We start from the raw sequence: 14,730 nt of genomic DNA on the forward strand, positions 1-14,730 counted from the left end.
GGCGGGACAACAGTTGCACGTTGCACTCTGTAAAAAAAATGTAAGGGAGAATTGATATTCACGCAAAAGTAATAAATAAATACAGAAAGGGCAAATTTACAACATATGAAAAATAATGTTTAACAGTTATTAAAGTAGAACGCAAAAATTAAAATAAATGTTCAGGTGATTATAGAAATTTAAAGAAAGAAAGCTGAGTTGTAATGACTAGTGAGTTTATTGGTAGAAGTGATGGTTATAGTCTCACAGCTACTTGCAGAAAAGATGTGCGGTAAATGCTTCTATGTGCTCTCAGGATGCAATGGTATGTCATTGAAGTGATTATTTTTATTTATCTGTCATCATTTCTATTCTATTCCACTCTGTTATTACATTTGCTTATTATATTTTAAATACTGAAGTAAATTCATTCCCAGTTGTTTTATTTATTAAGATTTATTTCGCAGAAACAAATTATTCTATAAATAAATAAATAAATAAATAAATAAATAAATAAATAAATAAATAAATAAATACCAAAAGCAAAAAAAACCTCTTTATAAAATATTTCTTCGGGCATTCTAAACGTATTTTTGATCAAAAGTTTAGAAAATAGCCCAGTTTTTCACGTCCAGTCCTGCAGACTGAGGTCTTCTGCTGCACTTTCTCTCGCGAGAGCGGCCCCTCACGGCCGTGCCTGGGCGCTGCGATGCTGTTGCTGTGGGTTTGATTGACAGGAAACATGTCGGTGTGGTGGGAACGAACCGGGATGCAGCTGCTGCCAAGGGAGACAGGGAGTACCTGCATCCAGTCCACACACCAGCACCTTTAAACCAACAACCAGGCTTTTCCTCCCGATCCGTCTGCTTATGATGCGCTGAGCAGCATCAGCTTTCTTCTTCTTCTTCTTTTTTTTTTTTTTTTTTTCTTCTTCTCTCTAACAACCATTTGAAAGGAAGGGGGCACCCGATGGATGCAGCGTCCAGCCGTGTAGTCCCGCTCGGTGTCTGTACATCGTGCTTGATCTAAGCATCCATCCAGAGACACCTTGATGATCCAGCAGGAAACTACGAGGACTGTTACAATGGAGTCGACTCTCTCGCGGCTCAAATAAAAAAAAAACAACAAAAAAAACCTGCAACATCTCGTTTCATGGCGTTCTGCAGGTTGCTCTGCTCCATGGGCTCCTCCACATTTCTTTTTTGAATTATTCTTATTTTTTCCCCCTCTTCCTATTTTACTTCTTTGTTTATTTTCTAAGTGCAAAAAAAAGGAGGGGGGGGACAACATCCATCGGTCGCTAAACTATGAACGAGGAGATGACAAAAAGCGAGGAGCAGCATCTGAGTTTGCAGAAAGCCTTGCAGCAGTGCGAGTTGGTGCAAAACATGATAGACATAAGCATTTCCAGTTTGGAGGGTTTACGGACCAAATGTGCCACATCCAACGACTTGACACAAAAAGAGATCCGAACGCTGGAGGTAAGCACCGTTTCCCCCCCCCCCTCCAGTGTACCTCCATCTCCATCAATACACCGAGGGCTGTCACCGTGCTCTTTCTAGGCCACTCTGCATATTTATATGTGCTTTTTTTTTCTTTTCTTTTTGTTTTTTTTTTTTCCGCCAGCGGGGCGACATGGCATTGTGCTGTCATTGCATTAATATGCAAAGATTGCTGTCAAAGCCCTCTTTGCTATCCGTGTGTGTGTGGTGCAGTAAATCAAGAGGCCACGGGGCTGCAGTGGGCTGTTAGAGACTTGCGCATTCTGCAGGTGGCGGGGAGAGAAGGTGGCTCTCCTCCATCAGAATAATATCTGAAGCAAGGCAAGCAGAGGCCTATAGGCTGCCCGTGTTTACAATCCATTACCAGCACGCCAGCCTGCGCATCTGCTGTATCACGGCGCATCCAGACCCCGCCGTTATGCAAGGCTGGCAGATTACTGACTTTGTTACAAAATATCGTTATCCCTTAATTGGCCCGTGGGGTATTCCGTAAATTGCGTTACGTAATACCCATAATACCTCGATGTTTTTTTTGTTTGAGACCACTTAAAGCAGCCGGTGATGACAAGGACGTTAAAAAGCATGCCATAAAGTGCGATAAGGTGAGTGGGAAACCGCGGACCGCACAGCATTACGGACCTGTGAGAATGTTTCTGGGTGATGTCTCAAGAGATTAAAACAAACACTATTAAGTGCAATGAGGTGTTCATGAAGTCAGCACCGAGAATCTGTGTGTTTCATCAAAACACACTCAGTCCCAGTTGGATTATAATTGAGATGTGGCACTAAAAATAGCCAGCCCATAAAGTCACCTGTGTGAGTGCTACACATTGATCCCCACGGGAATATCCGCCTGGATGTTATAATACACACAAACATATTGAGATGCGTTACGTCTGAGTTGTTAAGTATGGAGGTGATGAAAGAGGAATGCTTTCCAAGACAAAAGAGAAGTATTGTTAAGTGAGCGCTGCCAGCACTTAGCAGGCAGACTACAATGTGGAGATAAATGTTCACCGTGTTCCCAGAGTGTCTGGCAAAGCATTATGGGTGTTGAATTTAAGCTTACACTTATCTCACAATCTTCCTTGGCAGATCGTTTTGAAATATTTTCTTAAAGATGCTATTGATTGCCCTGTCTGTGCCACAACCAAAAGAAAAGCCAAAACTTGAGAACATTTCATGGACTCTGGGTGACTTTCCAAATGAATTTAAATATGTAGTTATTGTTGATATAACAGCAAACACATTTATTTACAGCCCATGTAAAACAGATTTAAGCCAAAGCGACATTCTAATGTAACACTTTATTCAGCTGTTTTAAGACAATAATAGTCTCATATAATATTTCATATCAGGTTACTGTTAGATTTAGACCTGGGGACTGAGACGACTGGTGGAAAGATCATTTTGTGGCTGGTGATGCATTTCTGTTAATTTGTATTGTGAAAAATGTTAAGATGAGGCATTTTAGGGCTTTCTGGCAAAGGGCAGAATGTAATGTAAAGTTTCCTGCTATTTGGAAGAGTTTATTAGCTCTTTCAAATAGCAAGAATTATTTGAAATTATAAGAAGATCTCTAGTCTTTTGTTAGAGAAACAGGCCCGCAGAGAGAAGCATCATAGCTTCTCTCCTGTACTGAACAGTGGGCATGAGGTGTTTTTCCAGAAATTATTCATCTATTCTACACCAGATGCGTTTCAGCTACTAAATAACTGCGTTTTGGACATTTTTAATCTAATTCTCCATCATATTCACTGTATGTTGTGGCAAGATAAACTTTGGTTCTTGCATGTCGATGTGCTTTAAACTTCTGGATTATTGCTATTAATGTATTTACAAATTTAGTTGAGTAGCTGCTTGCTTGTAGCAATTTCCTGACATATGATATGGGGATCAATGCTCAGTTAGTCTGCCTTACTTGAATTACATGTCTTCTTGTGTTTTTCCTTTTGGAGAGCAGCTAAAGGAAACAGGCATTTAGCTGAAATATAATCATATTTCTATCTCATAGAAACTGAAAATCAAAGTTTGTAAACCATCAGATCCACTTAAAAATGTAGAGTGCAAATTAAACAATTTCCTCAGTTATATTTATTTCACAGGAATTATTGGGTAGTACCAATATTTATTTTATTTTATTTTTTTAAGTCACTAATTTTGGAGGTATGACGTAGTAGGAAATACCTTTATTTGCTTTGAGACGACATAACTTGTCTACATAAATTTTTTTTGGCTATTTCTTCTTAATCTACTGCATCTTAGACTGGCATTTATTGGTGTATGTTGCAAATTGGATTCTAACAAATAATAAGCATTTCATGAAGCTTAATTTGTGGACTTTATAACCATAAAAGCCCTGCTATTATTTGCCCATCTATTCCATATTCTTGTAAGTAGAATGTTGTTGATGTTAGGCACAAATATGCAGGCATCTATGTACATTTTATAAGTTGTTGTCGTACTCAGTTGCATATTTCTTTCAACAAGAGGACTTTTTTTTCTTATGATGTAAAATCAGTCTCTTTTTTTCTAATTTTTAATAGTATTTTACATAGTATCCATCCATCCATCCATCCATCCATCCATCCATCCATCCATCCATCCATCCATCCATCCATCCATCCATCCATCCATCCATCCATCTATCCATCCATCCATCCATCCATCCATCCATCCATCCATCCATCCATCCATCCATCCATCCATCAATCCATCCTGCTACTCTTGTGGTCTATCTCTAGTGACTTTTGAGTGAGAGGCATGGATGGACCCTGGACAGTTCTAAATCAGGTTTTAAAATACTATTTTTTATATATAACTATTGCAAGAAAAGTTTCAGAAGTTTTTATTAAAATACACAAAAAGGCAGAATGCGTGGGTATAAAACTACCTGTGAAGTTTTACAGGTGAAGAGTTTCAATAGGAAGATATTGAACACAGAGGCACAGGCCACCTGCCTCAGGTTAATGTGACATACATTTCTGCTGACTGCAAAGGGCATTGATGAAAGCTAGTTATTTGTTAGCTTTCCAAAACATTTATGATTTATGAATTACTTTACATGTAATCTGTTCATTTCAAGTGTTGTTGATGGGTTTGCTAAATACGGTAATGTTTTGGAAAGTTCTCCAAACCTGTTGCAGTAATAATAATCTTAATTCTTCTTTAAAGTTATGCTACAAAACTCACACATTTTTCAAGTTGAGCAGCTTTGAATGTGGAGCATCTGGTTCAAAAACACATTTGGAAGACTTGCAATTTGGTCATGCGTCTGACCTTTTGTGCTTGACTACTCTGTGTGGTTCAGCAGAAAGTCCTAGTTCTCAATAAGAGCATCTTTTTAAATAAAGTGGAGTTAAAACCAATCGAAGCTGATGTTTTGTACAGTCTGTAATCAGTGTAGCATAATCCATACCAGGTTTGATTTAGGGATGCAGTTATTTTTGAAGAAGAACACCATGTACCCCCGGTGGCCTTAATGCAAAAAAATAAAAAAGTAAACAGCACAAATGAACTAGATAACTTTATTATCCGGTTTAAATTTGAGCCATTTAGATTTTAAATGAGAGATGATTAAATGCCTTCCAGATTTCTTGAAATAGCCCTTTAGATTGGCTGTAAACTGGAAGATAGAAGTTTTTTATTTAGCTCTGTGTTTTTGGCATGAGATACAAATCATAAACTGTGTTCTAAAGAATTATTCAGCATTGTAAAATAATTAACTTCAAGTTCCAGCTGTACATATATTTTATCTTATAAACCACAAGTGAAGCTGCAAGTATGAAGGCAACTTTAGCCTTTTCAGCTGTGGCAGCAATATCTTCTTCTAATTCTGATGAAAATGTATTGTCTAGTCTGTTCCCATTTATTTTCTTCAACCTTTTTCTCAAAATACTGCACAAAAACTATTTGCAAAGGGTGAGGATTTCCTCACATCTAATGCAGCCATGCCAAGTTGTGCTAACCGCAGCTGACTTGTGCCTTGCTAGTTGGAGTTCACGAGTCATGAGAACGACTGTTGCCTTTTTTATATAAATCCTGAGATCTTTTCAATTGTTTTCTTTGTTATTTGTGTTCTTTTTTTGTAATACTGGGATGTTGGAACAAAATTTCGGTTAAAATCAATCATGTTTTCCAGACTTCATCTAGCATTTTGCCATCTAAACACAGGCTAAACAGAAGTTGCAGTTATTATTTGCTGATGGTATTTTAATACAATTTAATTTAGTATAAAGAATCTTATTACTGATATTAAGACCCGTAGAATTTTTTTTAGCTACTACTGGGGAAAAAATAAGTCCATACCACAAAATAAATAAATAAAATAAAATAAAAGCTGAAATGACAAACCAACCAACAAACTAAGCAAACAAACAAAACTGCCAGTTTTGAGAAAACCAAACCTGTTGTGATTTCAGTAATCATTTTACAGAATATTTTGTGTGTTCACTATAAATAGTCAAATATTAATCTACCGTATGTTAGATTATCATAGATTACGTTAGATTAGCAGTTCATTCATTCATTTTGCCAGCTGGTTGTTTCTCAACTGTTTTTGACGTCATATTTGATTGATATGAGGTGATTTTTGTTTTCGTTTTTTTTTCATATATGGTACCCCATTTGTTGTGTTTCCTTTGTGTGTGTGTGTAGGTAGGATGACTGATGTCCTTTATATGTTCTCTGTGACAGATATCTTAAAGTGTAAATTACACACAATTTGTTCTTGATGTATTGCTGTTTTTATCCAGGTTGCAGAATAATTGGAAATTTCTGTTTTTTGCAATAATAGGAATTTTACAATAACTAAAAATCTTTGGTCGCATTTAGATTCTGTTTATGTCAATCATAGAAGAAAACTGACATAATTTCCACCCACAGTTACAATTTTTGACTGTCACATCCTGTTGTTGGCTGCAGCTCTTTTGTTATTAAATTTAGACTACAGTTCCCCCACGTTTCAAAGATTTAGGAACAACTACTTAAAGCATCTCCTGGAAAACATGTCCAAATGGTGAATGTCTTTTTATTAACATTTGTAAAAGTGTTGTTCTCAGCATGTAAATAAGGTTATTTTAAAAACTAAATAATAATTAATTATAGGAATTTAATAAGAGTAAAGATTGAGTAAGAGCAAATATATGCATTTGTGGAAATATAACTATAAAATATGTTAAAATAAAAGTTAATTGAAGCAGCTATCGGGTAATAATAAAACATTCGACCCATATTCCTATTGTACAATAAACAGCTGTTAAAAGAGCCGTGTGTACATGCTTATATTCCTGGAAATGTTTAGATGTTCTTTAAATTTATGGGATTTTTAAATTTACTTATGCAGCTTATAGTGCCACTTAAGTAACAACAGCCTGTTAAAATATACATTTGAAAAACTTTGTTTTAAAAAAGAAGAGAATTTAAAAAAAACTATTCTGTCATCACTTGGAATATTGGATTAATATTTTCTGTAACATACTACATCACTTTTTTAGTTGCACTTGCTGCTTTTTCTTACAGATAAATATATATTTTCAGAATATTTAAGGAATATTTTTCTATTACTTTGTAAATACATTTTATAGCTGTTGAAGTCCATTGTTTAAAACTTACATTTCAAAGTTAAAGAGTTGCACTATTTGACTTTGAGGTTGACTTGAGTGGAAAGAACTGAGACTTTATTGTGACTTTGTTCCATTTCTCTTGTCCAGTTTATAGCAGATTGTTTGAAGTATGTTGGCTTTCGGGATTGACATTTTTAATACTCTTACAGACAAATGTATGTTGTTGAGAAAGAAATTACCCTGAAAAACTGGACATCCATAGAAGTTTATTTTACAGCGACTTCATGTGCCTGTTTAGCCCCAAGGCACATGTTGAAATTTGCACTTTTCTGGTCCACATGCGCTGCCCTTTTCACCAACATTTTCATTTTTGTTGTTTTCTATATGTCTTCTTAGGGACATTTTCCTCTTGGTGTCAGTAACGTTGTGTGGAAAGCTGTGAGGAAATACATGATATGATATCTGGTTGTGTCATAAAAATACCAAATGTTTGTCATCAATCTCAATATTTAGCATTTTCTTTGAACACGAAAGTGCTTCCATTGTCACCTACATGTCTGATGTGTTACACTAGCCTCCATTAACATAATTACACATTGTTGGTGGCATCCCTTAGACACTTGTGGAATACAGTTAACACACTAAATAACATTATTTTTTTTACAAGAACCTTTCTATACAGATGGAGAAATGTGATATAATTATTTTTTAATGCAGACATTTAAAACCAAATAAGATTTTGGTGTTGAAAAACAGGAGTTTGAGTATCTTGGGGTCTTGTTCATAGGTGAGGGAAGATTGATAGGAGGCCTGGTGTGGCAGAAAAACAAAGTGAATTAAAAAAAAAATACTGGTGATCAGGATTTCCTTTGAGATATTTACACTCTTGCTAGCAAAATGTAAGATGGAGCATCATCAGTGACAGTCATTTTTACAACAATGCTTTAAGAGGGAGTAAGCTTCTTATTTATCTGATTCCACGAAGTCGTGCCCTAGATTAGGACAATTTTATGGTTCATTGTTGAGTCCATCAAGTTCAGTTCTTCTTCTTATCAAGTGGTCTGCTCTACGTCTAAAGCTAAAAACCTCTAACGCTGGCAACTGTCCAAATTATTCTACGTCAAAAAAATCTACATGTGATAAAATTCCAGGCATGTTTCTGCGACCACAGAACCAACTCTACACATCTTGGCACAATCAAAGAAATCAAGAAGACAAATTTTCTAACAATGTTTCATTCATATTCAGTTCCGTCAGGTGGACAAAACCCTGGCAGAGATAAATTTCAGATAAACTTTTAGGGTCAAAGTGGAACCATGGTGATTTTTTCACTAAGGCTAGGAGGAACAGTTGGATCATTGTAGCTCAGTGGGATGAAAAGTTCATTCTGCTCGAGGAAAACAGGGTCATATAAAGTACAGTCTGACCAAGACCAAAAGAACAAGCATCCTATTTATACCTTACTTTTGAGGCGCAACTAAAGAAAATAGGGTAAAAGGTAAAAGTCTTCTGGAAGTTAATTACATACCAGCAACACCAGCACGGCAGCTAAGCAAGTTTTAAATTACACCACAGACACACTCAATAACTTAGACTCCATTTAAAAACTTATCTCTTCATGGGAGATAATCTAAACATGGTCCACTTAGGGGTTTGCATGACAACAATGAAAACTGTTGCTGTAGCCCATTTCTTAGCAAGCTAAAGAAGTTTTCCTATCACATTATAGTACATTTATTAGTTTGAACTTTTGCTCTGTCTAGGGTCTGGCAGATGGATGACACTTAACACATGATCTCAATCTCCTCATAATTCTGTAAAATGGACGTGATTTTATGCAGAAATTAAATCACCAGTTGGCATGCAATGTTGCAGTGAAAAAAAATCACAAATATCACAGCAATTTCATGGAGACCAGAATGGATGGGACAGAAAACAAAATCCATCCATCCATCCATTTTCTTTACACCCTTGTCCCTCAGTGGGGTCGGGAGGGTTGCTGGTGCCCATCTCCAGCTAGCGTTCCGGGCGAGAGGCGGGGTCACCCAGGACAGGTCGCCAGTCTGTTCAAACCAAATATCTTTTTCAAATCATTTTAATATTTCTTTTTTACACCACACATCTTCCGATAACTTTTAATGCTAGAATTCCTGTATGGAAACACCTGAGTGAGTTTTAGAAAGACAATGTTTACATTGTCCTTGTTAGTGACAGTGTGAGAAACCGAGGCCTAATATTTTCTCTAATGTAACCTCATATCTTAAAGTCTTTTGTTGTGATTTTATGCTTGGAGTGGCTCTTCTCCCCCAGGTAGTATTTTAACTTGAACAAGTTTCTTGTCCCAACTTGAGTTTGATAGGAAGGATATAAACTGTTTTCAATATGTCACGTTTAATGAATGTCAAGATCATTTTTTTCTAAGCTGACACTACTGTTACTACAACTAATTTTACATTGTTTTAGTGCGTTTTAAAAGTGTGTGTCTTATTTTTTTTATAGAAAATAATACTTATTTATTAGACAAAAAATAAATTTAAATCTTCAAGGAATATGAATAATTTTTAGTTCATTCTGAGATTTTACCTAAGGTTTTACCTAACATTTAAGATTTTACCTAACATTCTACCTAAATTTTAATCTGTTTTGGCTAGAGCTATACTTTCAGATTATGTTTGATGTGTTTACAACATCATTTGTGACAAACTTAAACAGTACTTTTGATTTTCTTTAAAAAATGGCTGACATATGGCCACTTCTATTTGTGGAGATCACAAGTAATTTTGTCTTGAGGACAGCTTGAGTTTAACTTATTGATCTCTGCAGTTCCTCCTGCATGGGCCTCTTCTGATTAATGCTCCTGGTTGTAGTCCTCTGCGATAACATATTTAAGGCTTTGTTCCTCATGTTTCGATTTAAATTTTGTATCGTTGTATAAATATCCGTTCAATCGTCTATCTGTCCGTCCGTGCATTTTTTCTTTTTTCAGTCACAGATCCATCTCTCTAAATGTCTATGCATCAAGCATGAATTTCAGAAGAAATGTCTTCCATAAACTGATACTAAACTTTGCTATTCATGCTTTATAAATGAACGGAAAAAGAAGAAACGTCTGGAATAGTGGTGAGTTTGGAAAAGTAAAATGGGGAATCAAATAAAATAGATTAAAAAAAAGAAAAATTGTGCAGGAACTCTGTAGGAGAGATAGTTTGAAGCTGCGGTGGAAGTGACAGCCTGCTGTAGATTCATTAAGCGTTCCAGTTTGTCAGGATTAACAGAACGGCAGTCGTGGAGCGGTCACTGTAGCTCATTTCCTCGCAGAGAACAGATTTCATTTGGTTCTTAAAGGAACAGCAACGTTGTAGAAAATCAGCAAACAGCTTCAGCCAGTTTTAACAGAAATATGGTGCATGTAAAATGACTGAATGTGGCTTTATACACGTGACAATGGCTGTATTTAAAAATGCAAAACTGAATTAACTTTTCAATTTGTTAATAAAAAAAATAAACAGGACATTAGTTAATGCAATAGATGCCACTGTGGATTCATCGACCTTTATATGTAACTTATCATTTACAACCAGATCATTTCCACATCAAATGAAAATCACAAAATTTACTGCAATATTTAATGCTGGGAACAGACATTTTTTCATTAATTACAGTCCACATCTGTCACTATCATCACTTTCTCAGTTCTTTAAAATTCCAGAAAACGTTTCTAAAAAGACTCAGTGCCTTTATCGATAAACACAACATGTTAACAGATATAGTGTTAGACAGAACTGACCAATCCCCAAGAACAGCATTAATGCACTTAACTGACATTTAAACAGGTAGATTGATTTTGCTTTCATATCAGATCAATTTGTTTGTTGTTTTTATAGAGAATATAAAATGAACACTGATAATATTAAAGTTTATTCATGCACAATCTCACACACATGAATTCAAAAGGTGTGTTTGAGCTCTGATCCGCCATAAGTACTGACAGAAATTGTTCTGTTTCTCAAATACACTTGTTGTAAGATGTAATCTACAATGTGGCTTCTCTTTTTGCTAATCAGTGTTTATCTTCACAATTAGTTTTTACTATCATAAGCATTGAAATCTTTTTTGGACACTTTCTTTTCTAAGCTGCCATTGTTTTCATAGCTGACACCTTCTGCATCTTTCTCACCATCATCTTCACCTCTAATTAATGTGAAACATATTATTATCCATGTCAAAACATGTAAAAGATGCTGCAAGCATCAGAATATTTGCAGTAAGAAACAGCTTTTTGAGATATTTGCTTGGATATCATCCTACTTATGAACTTGCTTAGCAAGGGTTTTCCCGGCTTGCCAATTCTGCCAAATGTAAAAGTCACGGTCTCGCCACTAAACGTGTGTAAATGGATGATTTATAAGATACTGCTGGCAGAAGAAATCTGTGTGTGCAATGGGAGAGACAGAAGGTAAAGATAATAAAGTGCAAAAACCATGGATAATTGTGGCATATTGTTGTTATCCTGTAAGTCAGTGCAGCTTATGTCTATACACATGCTGTGCAGTATGTTCCGTCAGTTCTGGTTTTCATGTTGCCTTATCAGAGATAATTGCAGCACAGCTTTGTAATGGGTCTTATAGAAACAAGAATAATGCAGATTTAACAGACGTCAGAAACCACCATTGTTTATGTCATAAGGATTGCCGTTTAAAAGGTTATGTGGCACAAAAAGCAGGTACAAAACAAAGAAAAACAGTTTTTGATCAAACAAAATGTGATTTCCAACATTTGATTCAAACCCCCATCCTTTTAGCCCTTTTTCTAACATATTCCTTCATTAAATTATTCTGTTTTCCACATACGTTTCTGTTCTTCAGACCATCTTTAACAGCAGCTGAGTTAACTGCGCTCACTCTTTATGTTCTCATGTTTACCATATGTGTTCTTGGACTATACAAGTGGCAACTGTGGTAAAGATATATTTTTTTTACAAAAGCCATAAAGTAAATAGTTGCTATGGATACATGGTTACTCCAAGATACAACCCTGTGCAATAGTTCTCTACCATATATGCATGGTGGTATCATAAACGTGGGTCTTTGTCCAATTTTGTTTGGTAGAGTTTCTGTTGTTTATATTATTTTATTGCTTTGACTGTTCTGGACAGGTTTTGGGAGGTAAAAATCTATTAAAAACACAACTGACCTAATTCAGTCACATTCCACACTCTGATTTTTCCTGTATTGAATGGAGACTGAAAATATAGAGCCTTTTTGTCACATTATATTTATATACCACAGGGAAACATGGAAATCACAGTTTGCTAAATAATAGTTTCCAGCCACCATAATCAAGTTAAATCTCCAGGATCATTGGGCAAATTATGTTTCAAATATATTTTTTGTCTAAATTTGGCTGTGCTGATATAGCTTGTATATAATGTGGACAGTTTGTGTATTTTAATTTCATTTTTCTTCATGTCATTCGTATGCCTTTTAAAATAAAGTAAATCTGTTATGTTTTGGTATTTTTTGAACTGCAGATTCCCATTCCCATTGTATACAAACTATTATCAATCAGTTTAAATGAGATTTTTTTTAAATTTCAGTGTGAGATGATGTGAATGTAATAAAAAGATCAAGTTTTTTATAATTTCTTAAGCAAATGTGCAAGCAGTGCCACTAACTGCAGACCGCAATTCGTCAGATCAGATCAATTGTATTTCTGTAATCCACACAAAACGAACAACTTATGGCTAAATTATCTTAATGGCATTTAAATTACTTGTTTTTCTGACTGCAGACTTTAATGAGTGATGAACAAGAAGACATTAGACTGAAATTAAAACCAAAAATGTACTGTTCAGATACTTGAACACATATTTAGAAAATCAGTTCTATACATTTTAAGAAGGAATTTTCTTGCACGGTAAGAGTGAGAGCCACAGTAAGAGTTTTTTGGTAAATTTGTGTCTCTCTGTAGGAGTGGACTGAGCAGCTGCCTTATCAGGCAGAGCGATAGCAGCCGTGGGCAGCTTTTACTGGAGGGTTTTCTGCATTCAGAGGTGACTTGCTGGTCCCTCCTCCACTGGTTTCTACTTTGGTATGCACTGATGTAGGCCAGCAATGTCTATTTTCTAGCAGTCATTTTGTAGGTGTACTTCTGGAACTGGGCCATCCACATGCATCATCTAAATCTCAAGCATCACGTCACCCTCTGTGGGCCCTCACCGTTGTCTTCAATCAGACCAAAAACTCCTTAGTAACAAAGACATTAATATGTCCTGGTTCAGCAGTGGCGAGGAGCTTCTACTGCGTCATTCAGTCAGGACAAGTAGTTTCCTGATAGCTGGCTGTAATGAAGCATTTCAGAGGGGATGTAAGTGACATAAATGGTTTAATATAACCTTCATTCTCTTAAACTGTGCATATGTGCCTTTGATTGAGCAGTTATGCATACTAATACTTTTTGATGACATGATTTCACATTATTTTGTTCCCTTGATGGCCTCTATGTGTTGAGCTTATTTATTGTGGGATGCTCATATCATTACAAGCCCACAAAAATCTGTTTTTTAAGTTTCTGCTGTTAGATTATGATTACATAATTTTATTTTTGACTATGGTAAGCTTTTTCAATTGAATTATTTGTTATATCATTACTGAGTTATGCTCAAAATCATACAGCCAAAATGTTTTTTGGATGCAGAACTTCAAGTATTTAAGATCCTTTTCAGTATGCTCTTTTCTAACATGTGAATTTGCTCTTGCAGCACATTACAGCTGCACCTTCACATGTTTAAGACATTTGTATTTTTAAACTCAAACATTTTCTAATAATTAATTTAGGAAAGAACAGAAAATATATATGAAAAAACTTGATCAGTTTTTTCTCTCAAACTCACCTGCTTAGGTTTTATCTTTTAAAACATAATAGATTTGTTTTACCCCATGTATGTAACCGTTTTTAGTGAAAGCAAGATGGCAGTATTACATATGAAAAGTTTAAAACAGTAAATGTTACTAATCCAAACCCAAAGCCTTCATGGTGAAAGCTGAGGTCAGGTGAGAAAGTTTAATTTTTAAAGTTGAAACAGTAGTTTTTCAAATAACTTTTCTGAGCTCAAGTGTTACTGACTGAAATTACTGAAATTATAAACAGCTATCTTTTTTTCATTAAAGAAAAATTATTTGCATGTAAGTATGGATAGAAAATGATGTTTTTTTTCTACTCTCACTACCTTTTACAAGACTTTTAGTACCAGCTCTTTTATTAAAAATTTACTCCTTGGTTGCAGTACGTTTTGCTGTTTTTCATATTTTGACATGTCTTCTTAGGAGAAAATATCAACAAGTAACACAAAAGTTAACCATACCAGTAATTACAAAAGTCACTGAAGAAAATTTCCAGGGAAAATAAAATGTTCTAGAATAAAAGAATTCAACTCTATTCAATGTTTCATATGGAAAGTTTCTATTTTGACAGGTTGCAATTTTAATCTGTCACCGCTAGGGGAAACTGTTACTCTGAAGCCAGCAAACATGAAGTACTTTGGTCAAATGATACCAAAATTAAATTTTCTGACCTACACATTAACAATAAAACTAACACTGCACATGCTCTAAGCTTATAGCTGCATCATGCTGGATAGAGTCACAGAGTCAGGGCTGATGGAAGATGCGTAAAGATAAATGAGG

The 14,730-nt window shown here is 35.4% G+C and overlaps 1 protein-coding gene across 4 annotated transcripts in view; it reads left to right on the plus strand.

Moving 5' to 3' along the window:
* Positions 1-1,256: 1,256 nt before the first annotated feature.
* ksr2 (kinase suppressor of ras 2) overlaps positions 1,257-14,730 on the plus strand; it is a 104,247-nt gene continuing 90,773 nt past the window's right edge. For all 4 annotated transcript variants that reach the window (XM_008417882.2, XM_008417880.1, XM_008417881.1 and 1 more), the window contains exon 1: positions 1,257-1,460. In XM_008417882.2, the coding sequence (XP_008416104.1) occupies positions 1,287-1,460 (174 nt within the window). In that variant the 5' untranslated portion in view covers positions 1,257-1,286. The remainder of the gene's footprint in view (positions 1,461-14,730) is intronic.

The sequence above is a fragment of the Poecilia reticulata genome, linkage group LG9, assembly GCF_000633615.1.
Source record: "Poecilia reticulata strain Guanapo linkage group LG9, Guppy_female_1.0+MT, whole genome shotgun sequence".
Lineage (NCBI taxonomy): Eukaryota > Metazoa > Chordata > Actinopteri > Cyprinodontiformes > Poeciliidae > Poecilia > Poecilia reticulata.